The 12316-nt window shown below is 40.8% G+C and overlaps 1 protein-coding gene across 8 annotated transcripts in view; it reads left to right on the forward strand.

Annotated features, from left to right (window-relative positions):
* HUWE1 (HECT, UBA and WWE domain containing E3 ubiquitin protein ligase 1) overlaps positions 1 to 12316 on the forward strand; it is a 143255-nt gene that overhangs the window by 83802 nt on the left and 47137 nt on the right. For all 8 annotated transcript variants that reach the window (XM_060001899.1, XM_069540321.1, XM_069540322.1 and 5 more), the window contains 8 exons: positions 3531 to 3722; positions 6288 to 6504; positions 7106 to 7228; positions 8001 to 8238; positions 8633 to 8863; positions 10148 to 10270; positions 10732 to 10827; positions 11396 to 11665. In XM_060001899.1, the coding sequence (XP_059857882.1) occupies positions 3531 to 3722; positions 6288 to 6504; positions 7106 to 7228; positions 8001 to 8238; positions 8633 to 8863; positions 10148 to 10270; positions 10732 to 10827; positions 11396 to 11665 (1490 nt within the window). The remainder of the gene's footprint in view (positions 1 to 3530; positions 3723 to 6287; positions 6505 to 7105; positions 7229 to 8000; positions 8239 to 8632; positions 8864 to 10147; positions 10271 to 10731; positions 10828 to 11395; positions 11666 to 12316) is intronic.

A 12316-nucleotide genomic window follows, 5' to 3' on the forward strand; every position in this document is an offset into this window, starting at 1 on the left:
AGCACTCCCTTCCAGTCCCACCATATACACATCACCTTCTTTGGATGAAGACCGGTATTTGGTGTGGTTGGTGGTGGTTCATTTCGCTTGCCCCCACGATCTCTTCCGTCCCACATTATTGTACAATATCCACTTTCATCGCCCGTCACAATTTGTTTAAAAATGGAACATTTTTGTCACGTTTAAGTAGAGAATCGCATGCAGAAATACAGTCAAGAATTGTTTTTTTCGCTTAACTTACGTGGAACCCAAACATCAAAGCGATTCACATAACCAGGCTGGTGCAAAAATGAATGTCAGTGCTTGATTTGGATATTTTGAGTATGTTGGCTATCTCCCGCGTGGTATAACGTTGATTGTTCTCAACTAATATCTCGGTTTGATCGCTGTCAACTTCAACTGGTCTGCCCGACAGTGGAGCACCATCCAGTGAGAAATCTCCAACATGAAACTTCGCAAACCACTTTTGACACATTCAATCAGTCACAGCACCTTCTCCATACACCACACAAATCGTTTTGTGCATTTCAGTTGCGTTTTTACCTTTCTTGAAATAATAAAGCATAATATGCTGAAAATGTTGCTTTTTTTCCCCCTCCCATCTTCAGTATTAAAATGGCTACACAGAAATTCACCAATTTTGATAAGTCTCTTTTTAAATGTGTGCTGATATGACAGCTGTCACATAAAATCTAACAAAATTGTTTTGAAGGAAGTTAAAGACAACTAAGTGCTACTGGAGCCATCTTATGGGAAAAAACGAACGAACCTTTTGGCCCACCCAATACAATCTTCTGACCGTAATGCAGCAAACCTAAAATTAATAAAAGTAGCTTTTCTAGAAAGTTTTTTTCTCCTATACTCTGCATCAAGGAGAAAATGAATTTGATAAACAATTAAGAAAACAGTGAAGATAATTCTGTGTATAAAAACCTATCACAGAGATAAACCCATGCACATATGGTCACCTTATCTTTGATAAAGGAGGCAAGAATATACAATGGAGAAAAGACAGTCTCTTCAATAAGTGGTGCTGGGAAAACTGGATACCTACATGGAGAAGAATGGAATTAGAACACTCCCTAAGACCATACACAAAAATAAACTCAAAATGGATTAAAGACCTAAATGAAAGGCCAGACACTATAAAACTCTTAGAGGAAAACATAGGCAGAACACTCTATGACATAAATCACAGCAAGATCCTTTTTGACCCCACCTCCTATGAGAAATGGAAATAAAAACAAAAATAACCAAATGGGACCTAATGAAACTTAAAAGCTTTTGCATAGCAAAGGAGAACCATAAACAAGATGAAAAGACAACCCTCAGAATGGGAGAAAATATTTGCAAACGAAGCAACTGACAAAGGATTGATCTCCAAAATATACAAGCAGCTCATGCAGCTCAATATCCAGAAAACAAATAACCCAATCCAAAAATGGGCAGAAGACCTAAATAGACATTTCTCCAAAGAAGATACACAGATTGCCAACAAACACATGCAAGAATGCTCATTAATCATTAGAGAAATGCAAATCAAAATTACAATGAGGTATCACCTCATACCAGTCAGAATGGCCATCATCAGAAAATCTACAAACAGGGCTTCCCTGGTGGTGCAGTGGTTGAGAGTCCGCCTGCCGATGCAGGGGACGTGGGTTCGTGCCCCGGTCCGGGAAGATCCCACATGCCGCGGAGTGGCTGGGCCCGTGAGCCATGGCCGCTGAGCCTGTGCGTCTTGAGCCTGTGCTCCGCAATGGGAGAGGCCACAACAGTGAGAGGCCCGCGTACCACAAAAAAAAAAAAAAAAAATACTACAAACAATAAATGCTGGAGAGGGTGTGGAGAAAAGGGAACCCTCTTGCAATGTTGGTGGGAATGTAAACTGATACAGCCACTATAGAGAACAGTATGGAGGTTCCTTAAAAAACTAAAAATAGAACTACCATATGACCCAGCAATCCTACTACTGGGCATATACCTTGAGAAAACCATAATTCAAAAAGAGTCACGTACCACAGTGTTCATTGCAGCTCTATTTACAATAGCCAGGACATGGAAGCAACCTAAGTGTCCATCGACAGATGAATGGATAAAGAAGATGTGGCACATATATACAATGGAATATTACTCAGCCATGAAAAGAAATGAAACTGAGTTATTTGTAGTGAGGTGGATGGACCTAGAGACTGTCATACAGAGTGAAGTAAGTCAGAAAGAGCAAAACAAATACCGTATGCTAACACATATATATAGAATCTAAAAAAAAATGGTCTTGAAGAACCTAGGGACAGGACAGGAATAAAGACACTGACATAGAGAATGGGCTTGAGGACACGGGGAGGGGGAAGGGTAAGCTGGGATGAACTGAGAGAGCGGCATTGACATATACGCACTACCAAATAGATAGCTAGTGGGAAGCAGCCGCATAGCACAGGGAGATCAGCTTGGTGGTTTGTGACCACCTAGAGGCGTGGGATAGGGAGGGTGGGAGGGAGGGAGACACAAGAGGGAAGAGATATGGGAACATATGTATATGTATAACTGATTCACTTTGTTATAAAGCAGAAACTTACACACCATTGTAAAGCAATTATACTCCAATAAAGATGTTAGAAAAAAGGTATGCTTAAAAATTGTATTGAGATTGCTAAAGATAGAGAAAATGATAAGGAACTAATAAAAAAAGCAGACATAAGTTTTGAAACAACAAATAAGGATTTATATGACAGCTAATTATTGTATTGTGGAGGAAGGGGACAGAATTAATAAAATATACACGAAAATGGATGAAACCAAATGTTAGAATCACAAATTTTGTCAGTCTTAAATATACCAACTTTAAGTCAAGGAAAGAATAAAATAATTTACTAAAAACCAAGAACGAAATTAGACTCGCAGTCAAAGAATTGCCTTGCATAACAATTTAGATACATTTTTTCCCAGCAGTTTCTTTCACACATTTAACAAAGGTGTCTTCATTTCCACATAGTTTTTCCAGAATATTACACAGAAAATTTGATGTGTTTTATAGTTTGCCTAATGCTGATTCTTAGGTCAAGAGCACACGCCCCCCCCAGAAAAGACTCATCTCACATTCATATACAAAAATCTTAAATTCTAGGAAATATATTTCTCCAGTGGTAATCTGTGATGTCCAAATTGAGTTTATTAACGAGCTCTAAAATTCTAGCAGGGTGTGCGCCTTGAGTGCATGGGGTCACCACACACACTGTAGTTTATGTGAAGTTTCTGGGTCATGCAGTGTGCCTACAGTCTTCCAAGGTAGTCCTTGAAAGTTAAGACTTTTAACATGCTCTCATTGGAAGATGTCAGTGTTAGCTACTTAGAAGGACTCCAGGGAAAGAAGTACAGTTTTGTGGTTTTTTCTTTTCAGATTTAGGAAGTTGTGGACACTTAAAGAGTAACAAGCACTATAGATAGCTCTTTCTTTGGACTCTTCAGAACAAGGAACCAGGTGAGTGCTGGCTCAACATGGTCTTATTGCTCCCCTCTTATGTCTACAGATGGGGAACAGGATGGAACCACTGGAAGTATGGATGCTTCTACCCAGGGCTTGTTGGAAGGCATTGGGCTTGATGGTGACACGCTGGCTCCTATGGAGACAGATGAACCTACTGCTTCAGACTCTAAGGGCAAATCTAAAATTACACCTGCCATGGCTGCCAGAATCAAGCAAATCAAGCCGTTATTGTCAGGTGAGTGATTCTCTTCCTTCTGCTCCCTTTTAGAGCCTGGTATGGCTGTATTGTTTCCTTTAAGGAAGTTTTAAACTTGGTGGCTCATTTTCAGGTGTCTGCCATGTGACAGGCTCTGTACTAACTGTTAGGGATACAGAGATGAGAGAATCGCTTTCTGAAAGCCAAGTCTACCCCTCCTTTTCTTCCTGCTCACTCTTCTACTACTGCATATAACCTCTGCTCCTACCGTTTCCCTGAAATGTCTCACCAAGGTATCTGTAACCTCCTTGTTGCTAAGTCCATTGGATACTTTTCAGTCCACTTCTCACTTTTCCGCAGCATGATGGTTGACCTATCACCTCCTTCTCAAAATACTCCTTTCTTGGCTTTTGTGGTATTAATATTAAGCCCTCCTGCTTTCCTGTTACCTGTCTGGCTACTGCACTCAGTCTCCTTTTCCTTTCTCTGTCCCTCAGATGTAGCTGGCAAGTGACATAGTTGATCTGTGTTGTAGTAGTTACTTTGCCAGCTCTGTGGAGACTACAGTAATATGATGCAAGACCACATTAAAGATGTGCACTGGGGACTTCCCTGGCGGTCCAGTGGTTGAGACTCTGCACTTCCACTGTGGGGGGTGCAGGTTCAATCCCTGGTCAGGAAACTAGGATTCCGCGTGCTGTGTGGTGCAACCAAAACAGTGAATAAAGATGCGCACTGATCTGTCTTTGCCATCTTTTGCCCCTTAATGTAAAATCAGTGGGGAGCCTATTTTCTATGTTCTGTACCTCTACCAATTTTGTACATTTGCCACTTTCTGACACCTTAATGTGAAGGAAAATGTAGACAACTCCTGGGAATTGGGGGCTCTGCCCAAAAGCAAGCAAAACTTGGCCTTTGGTGTTTCCATTTGTTACTTTAAACCCCCTTGAATTTTATGTTCTGTTTTAACTTGTTTAATTCTGCTCCTTTGTTTTAATTTGAAAGTCTACTGCCACTTTCCCCAAATTGAAGGAAAACTGACCATCCAAGAAGATGCTAATGTTTATCTCCCCTTTCTTTGTTAGACCTCTGTGACCTTGGCACATTCTGGGGTTTCTGTGTGGGCCCAGCCCATGCTTTTGATGTCTGTTTCTCTGTGGTTACTGGCCTTTTGTTTTTCTCTTTTATCCTTGCTGACTACCTTTGAGCCACTTTGCTGTCTGTTCACCTGAAAACGGTGGTGGAAAAGTACAAACTTAATGTGTACATGCATTAGGCTTTCAGAGTCTAGGCCCACCCACCCTCCAGCCAGGCAGTGCGAGTATCTGTAGCCTGATCCCTCATTAGGATTGGGAGATCCTAATTTGGGTGGATTGGGAAAAAGAAGAGACCTGTTCCTTTCTTCTTATGCTGTATATCTCAGAGCTTACTGAGTTTTTGGGGTACGATATGTGGCACCAGTTCAAGTAGAGCCTATTTGTTTACAGTGGGTTCATATATACATGTATATAATTAAGAGATGTGCTTTGATTCAGACCTGAATCGTGATGAAATAATGTTTATTTCAGGCATTCTGTGACAGCGTTTTCATTTGTGATTTTAAGAGTAATAAATATTCACTATAGAAAAAGTACAGAGAAATGTTTTAAGGAAAGCAAGGAAATTACCCAAATATAATGTGTTTAGATATATTTTCTTTCCCTTTTTCTGTACATCTCCTTTACATGTTTATATTTGGATTCTGCTTTTTTTTTTTTTTTTTTTTTTCTTTTTTTCGTTACGCGGGCCTCTCACTGTTGTGGCCTCTCCCGTTGCGGAGCACAGGCTCCGGACACGCAGGCTCAGCGGCCATGGCTCACGGGCCCAGCCTCTCCGCGGCATGTGGGATTTTCCCGGACCAGGGCACGAACCCATGTCCCCTGCATCGGCAGGCGGACTCTCAACCACTGCGCCACCAGGGAAGCCCCAGGATTCTGCTTTTTTGGTTCAGCAGTATATACCAAAAAGCATCCTACAAAGATGAAAATTTGAAATACTTGTAATCTACCTAACACCTTACAAGATTTTTATAAGAAGACCGCTTTTTAAGTTTTTATGCTTTTCCTAACAATCTTTTTTCCTTTGGGGACCATACATTTAATGTTGTGATGAGACGTTACTAGTATATTACAGATGTTCTTTTCTGGTCTAAGTTGTTAGCATTTTTGCCATTTTTAAAGTTCTCTGTAGGCATTTTAAGTGACTCCATAATTCAATACATAGATATATCATTTACTTAATAAGTTCATATTGTGTATTGCTTTCTACAAAGGTGGTTTCAGTTTATATCTCCTAACAGTGTGAGTGCTTATCTTGTTTGTCTTTCATATTTATTATATATTGAATGCCAACATACTTCTCTGTCTCCTGCCTTCAAAAGAGGCATTTATTCCCTGTGGAGCTTCCTTTTCAGATATCATATGTAGAGACAAGTCCAGGTGTTCCATAGAATGTTTGAGTGGGAGGGAGTAGTCAGTCATTAAAATGTATTAACAGTAATGTGTCTGTTATAATGAAACCATTCTGAAAGTACTATACAGCCTTATTCTGACTTTTGGGTTCCAGCTTCCTCTAGATTAGGCAGAGCACTGGCTGAGCTATTTGGACTCCTTGTTAAACTTTGTGTGGGGTCACCTGTCCGCCAGAGAAGGAGCCATCATGCTGCCAGCACCACCACAGCACCAACACCCGCTGCTCGATCAACGGCCTCAGCTCTCACTAAGCTCCTCACAAAGGGCTTATCTTGGCAGCCTCCACCATATACACCTACTCCACGCTTCAGGTGAGGTTCCGCTTGAGATGCAGAATCTAATTGGTTCCTTCTCCACTTGAATGTAGAGTGAGCCACTGAATTAGAGGACTTGGAGGTCCCTTGTTTCCCTTGTTTTACTCTTAAATGTGTACCCCAAATACTGTTTAAGCTACTTGTTTTGGTTCTGCCTAGTCTAAGATATAGAAATTTTAAAAGCATTTGTAATCAAACTGCATTCCAATAACCTCGTATTTACTAGTAGGTGGGAACTGTCACCCTTTTTTGCCTTAGAAATTTTTTTTTTTTTTTTTTTGCGGTACGCGGGCCTCTCTCTGTTGTGGCCTCTCCTGTTGCGGAGCGGACGCGCAGGCTCAGCGGCCATGGCTCACGGGCCCAGCCACTCCGCGGCATGTGGGATCTTCCCGGACCAGGGCACGAACCCGTGTCCCCTGCATCGGCAGGCGGACTCTCAACCACTGCGCCACCAGGGAAGCCCTGCCTTAGAAATTTTAATATCCAAACTAGTCACCCAGTGCAATATTAAATTTTACTTTTGACTTTTACTTGAATTTCCCATCGCTTCTGTGTCTGCCTCAGAGAAGGTTAACTTTCTGCTTTTTCCCTCTTCCAGGCTGACATTCTTCATCTGTTCAGTTGGTTTTACATCCCCAATGCTGTTTGATGAGAGGAAGTATCCCTACCACCTCATGCTGCAGAAATTTCTCTGCTCTGGAGGCCACAATGCTCTTTTTGAGTAAGGATCATGTTGCTTTACAGAGAAGCATTGTTTGGAGTTTGGTCTTTTCTGTGTGCCTTAGCAGCCCACAACTTTCTAAGCCACCTATCCTGTGACAGTGAGATACATAGAGACAGCCATTGGGTATACCCTTTCACGTTTCAGGAACTAACTGTATGTATCTCCATCTTCCTGGAGGGTGTGATTCAGCCTGTCCTAGGAATGTTTGTAAGGGTCTCTGTTTTTCTTCATTTGGCTTGTAATGTCTGGTACATATTTTTCTAATAGACTTGTCCTTTGCTGCTGTTTCTCTGAATATGATCATTTTTCTGCTTCTTTTGATCAGAAGATTCTAAGCTAAGTTTCACTTTGGGGTTTTTGTTTGTTTTGGCTTTAAAAGTAAAGCTAGAAGTGGTAGTAATTTTGCCATATATGCGTATAACAAATATATGTCAATAATATATCAATAAAGCTGGAATAAAAACCCAAATAAAAGGTAAAGCTCTGTATTCAACATCTTGTAATTACCTATAAGGAAAAAGAAGTTTTTATATATATATATAACTGAATTGCTGTATACCAGAAACTAACACAACATTGTAAACCAGCTATACTTAAAGTAAAAAAAAGCGGGGGGGGGGGTGGGTAAAGTTAATAAATGTTGGACAGACTGGAAGCAATAGCTCCAAGAGGAGGGACTGGGAAGCTTTCGAATGTGTCCCTTTCTCTCCCCATCCCCAATCTAAAATACTAATATTCTATCTCTATACTTTCTCTTATTTGAATTTAGAACATTCAATTGGGCTCTGTCCATGGGAGGCAAAGTTCCTGTTGCAGAGGGATTAGAACATTCAGACTTACCTGATGGCACAGGAGAATTCCTAGATGCCTGGCTAATGCTGGTGGAAAAGATGGTGAATCCCACCACGGTGCTTGAATCTCCACATTCACTGCCTGCCAAATTGCCTGGAGGTGTTCAGAACTTTCCACAATTCAGTGCCCTCCGCTTCCTTGTGGTAACTCAGAAAGTGAGTAGTTAGCATTCTAAAACCAAGAGCAATTTCTCATGCCAACTGGGTAGCTCCCACTCTGTTTTGTCCTCCTTAGTGAAATAACTCGATTCGGTAGAGAACCACTGGCTCCTACTCCCAGATAGGGCTGCCTTGCAGAATGGGATAGAGACCACTTGATAATTTTCTGTGGTGTAAACATTTGAACTGTAAACTTCAGATTGGTACTTCCAGGTTGGGTTAAATGCCCCTTCTCTGTACTTCCTTGGGCCCCCCCAACCTCAGTACTGCCTAGGATTTTGTTGTTGGCACTGACTGTGGAAGGACCGTCTCATAAGTCTTTGACTTATTCTTCCTGGGGTTTTGAATTGAGACAAAATGATCTTTACACAGCCTTTCAAATGACTTACAGGCAGCCTTTACTTGCATCAAGAACCTGTGGAACCGGAAACCCTTGAAGGTGTATGGTGGGCGAATGGCTGAGTCCATGCTGGCCATCCTGTGCCACATCCTCCGAGGAGAACCTGTCATTCGAGAGAGACTGAGCAAAGAGAAGGAGGGGTCTCGAGGAGAAGAGGATACAGGACAAGAGGAAGGTGGCTCCCGCCGGGAACCTCAAGTCAACCAGCAACAACTACAACAGGTGGGGTTCTGGCCTCACACTCCAGGATCAAGACTTTGCCCCGGAGAGTATACTGCTTGTGGGGTTTCTAAGTTTCTTAATGCCTGGTCCTGTTAGGGGATAGGTTTAAATTTGTTCCCTCTTTTACTCTTTATTTTTTTCTCTTGAGAAAGCTGGAGAATAGTTTCAATACTCCTAATAGGTAAAAGATTTGTGTCCTCCCAAGCATATTGTTTAGTATTGGAAGTCTTTTACATATTCTCAGTAGGCTGTGGTTGCCATGTTCTTTGGAGGCAAACTGTCCTCAGCTACTTTCTCATTAATCTATAAAGAGAAGGGATATTGTGGCCCAAATTTATTTTCCATCAAGAGCTTTCGGAAACCTTAGTCACCTACAAAACTTTTGTTTTCATTTTTAAATTTTAAAATATTGGAGGCTAGAAGTGTGGGGGGGGGTGCACTTAGATCCTCACATTTCAGTCTCAAACAGCATTTAGCATACTCCTCTTGGAATTTGTGTGTATGTATATGTGTTCTCTTTATATCTAGAGTCCTGTTCAAACATGTCTTCTGTATGTACATGCAACTTTTTTTATTATAATAGTTAAAAGTGCTCACTTAAAGAAAAGTTAGAAATATAGCAAAATACGTTTTAAAGGCATTCTTAATATCACCACACAGAATAGTCATGTCCTTTTTTTCATCACTTAGTTCTATGCCTAATTTTTACATAGTAACATCATACAGTATGTAGGCTTATACTGCTGTCGTTAAGAAAATGGGTCTTTTTTACTTCTTAATCATTCTTTTACTGCTGGATATGTTGATTTTCTTATTATTTGATGTTGTAAAGCTGTGATGTATAGTTTCTTTTTCTACAAATTTTTCTATGCATCTCATGATTATTTCCTAGTTGTAGATTTCCTGGGTCAGTTTTTCAGGCTCTTGTTCTGTTGCCAGTTTGTCTTTAAGAAAAGTGGGACCCAGTTTTGCTTCTGTGTGTGAGTCTCAGTCTTTGAATTAGAATAATCTTCCTAATGATAATAACCATCTAGGTGAATTTTCTTAAAGGATGGAACTGAGAATCACCTTGGCTCCTTGCCTCAATGTGTAGCTCTGTGTAAATAGTATGGAGGCACCAGGCAGAAAGGATCATTCATGTTATCTAACTGCCTTACCTTATAAATGTTCTCAGTTCATATGAAGTTAGGAAAACTTGTTTACATCTTAAAAGGATTCCTCTTTTTAAAATGCATTTGGATTTCTCTTTTACCATGGTTCTGAGATCCTGCCTTCTTTTTGTAGCTCATGGACATGGGCTTCACAAGAGAACATGCCATGGAGGCCCTGTTGAACACCAGCACCATGGAGCAGGCCACAGAGTACCTTCTAACCCACCCTCCCCCGATCATGGGAGGAGTTGTTCGGGTGAGTTGGCTCAGGGGCTCTAATCTTTCATGGCATTGGTTTGGCTGCTGATGTGCTTTACTTCTCCGTGCCGAAATTTTCTTTGTATGCTAACTCTAATAGCTCTAGAATATAAGGAGCAGAAGCTTTCTGTCTCCTAGTCATGCAAATTACTGGACTTTGCAGAGGAACTCTTAAATTATGCATAATCAGAAAGTAATAGGAAGGCTCTCTTTTGTGAGATGCCAAATAGGTGGTCACATTGAAGCTCCTTTCCTATATTTAATTTTGTTGTGATTTTTCCCTCTCGTTCTCATAAGTGACCAGGTAAGCCTAATTGAGTTTGACTCTAGAGAGCAGCATTCAGAGCCCCTTCTCTTCCTCTCTAAAGCTTGAACACAGGATGTCTGGTTCCTTATGAGTTGTGTGTGTAGTTCCTTGGAGTGTGTGTAGTTGCTGGAATTTCTGTTGTTGCTCTTTAGGATCTGAGTATGTCTGAAGAGGACCAGATGATGAGAGCAATTGCCATGTCTCTGGGACAGGATATCCCAATGGATCAAAGGGCAGAGTCACCTGAGGTAACTAGGAAACGGGGCTTCCAAGAGGGTCTGACACATTAATCTTAGTATTTCTATGAACATTCTGCTACTACTGCAGAGTAATTGGTCGAATTAAAGTGTAAACAAAGACATGTGTGAATACTCATTCATCCCAACCTTGCCATCAGTAATCTACATTACATTGACCTGAAGCTTTAAGTGAAACAGATGAAGCATTAATATTTATTGTCAAATAAGAGGCCCAAAATGTCCTTGGTAGTACCCATTAGGCCAAACTTGGCTGTCTTTATTACCTAGGAATCTAGGTAATAATTACTTCAGTTTACCATACCTGCAGAGAATGCAGCACAATGTCTACCAGTGCTATTTGTGGGGGGTGATGTAGGATGATGCACATAAGTTGCCAGTGCTTTGAGGATTGGAGGTGTCCTTCGCCTGTCTTGCCTTAGCCTGTGTGGCTGCCCTCATACTCATTGCCACACTCTAACGAGTGTATCACCTGCTTGAGGAGAAGGTAGAGAATATTCATATGGTAGGGCAGATACATTTTTAGAGTCTTCTCACTTTCTTCCTTCCCTGCCTCCAGGAAGTTGCTTGCCGGAAGGAGGAGGAGGAACGGAAAGCTCGGGAAAAGCAGGAAGAGGAAGAGGCTAAATGTCTAGAGAAGTTCCAGGATGCTGATCCATTGGAGCAAGATGAACTCCACACTTTCACAGATACCATGTTGCCAGGCTGCTTTCACCTTCTTGATGAGCTCCCAGACACAGTGTACCGGGTGTGTGATCTGATCATGACTGCAATCAAACGTAATGGAGCAGACTATCGAGACATGATTCTGAAGCAAGTAGTCAATCAGGTAAGTTCTCCAGGGGTCAGAAGAGGGGAGTATGTAAAATGGTTTTCCTGCCATCTATCAAAACCTGGTTTCTTTTTTTATTTTTTTAATCAGTATCTTTGCATTTTATCTGATATGGATGTATTCTTTCTTTGAATTCTGTAGATCTAGTAATCTAGCTCTTTCTTGAGTGTTTTCCTGCAAAACATGAATTAACTGCTTCACACACAAAATATCTTCGAAAGAAAAAAACAAAGCTCTCTTTTTCTAGGTATCTCTTCTTAGATTCATCTAAAATGTCAAAAATGTCTCTCACTCTTGAGCCAAGTTAGGCCCCCTGGCCTAAATAAATGTTTTTCCCTCTCCTCCTATGCAACAACCATTTTGACAGATGAGTCCCCATCCTAATGAGTAGTTGTGACCTATTGTCTTTTTTTAAGCAGTGTTTTTCCTCATTATGAAATTAATGTATGCTAGTTGTTGAAGTAGAATAAGAAATAAATTACCCTAAATTCCCACATAGCCAGTTAGCATTTTGGTTTTATTTCCTTTACTATTTTTTATGATTTATGTATTTAAATCATTGGAATCTTGTTTTATATATTTTTTTAAGTTTAGAGACAGAGGAAGAAAGTAAGTATTGTATGTAAACATAGCTTTAGTGTATGGAAA

This window comes from Delphinus delphis, chromosome X (assembly GCF_949987515.2).
Source record: "Delphinus delphis chromosome X, mDelDel1.2, whole genome shotgun sequence".
Lineage (NCBI taxonomy): Eukaryota > Metazoa > Chordata > Mammalia > Artiodactyla > Delphinidae > Delphinus > Delphinus delphis.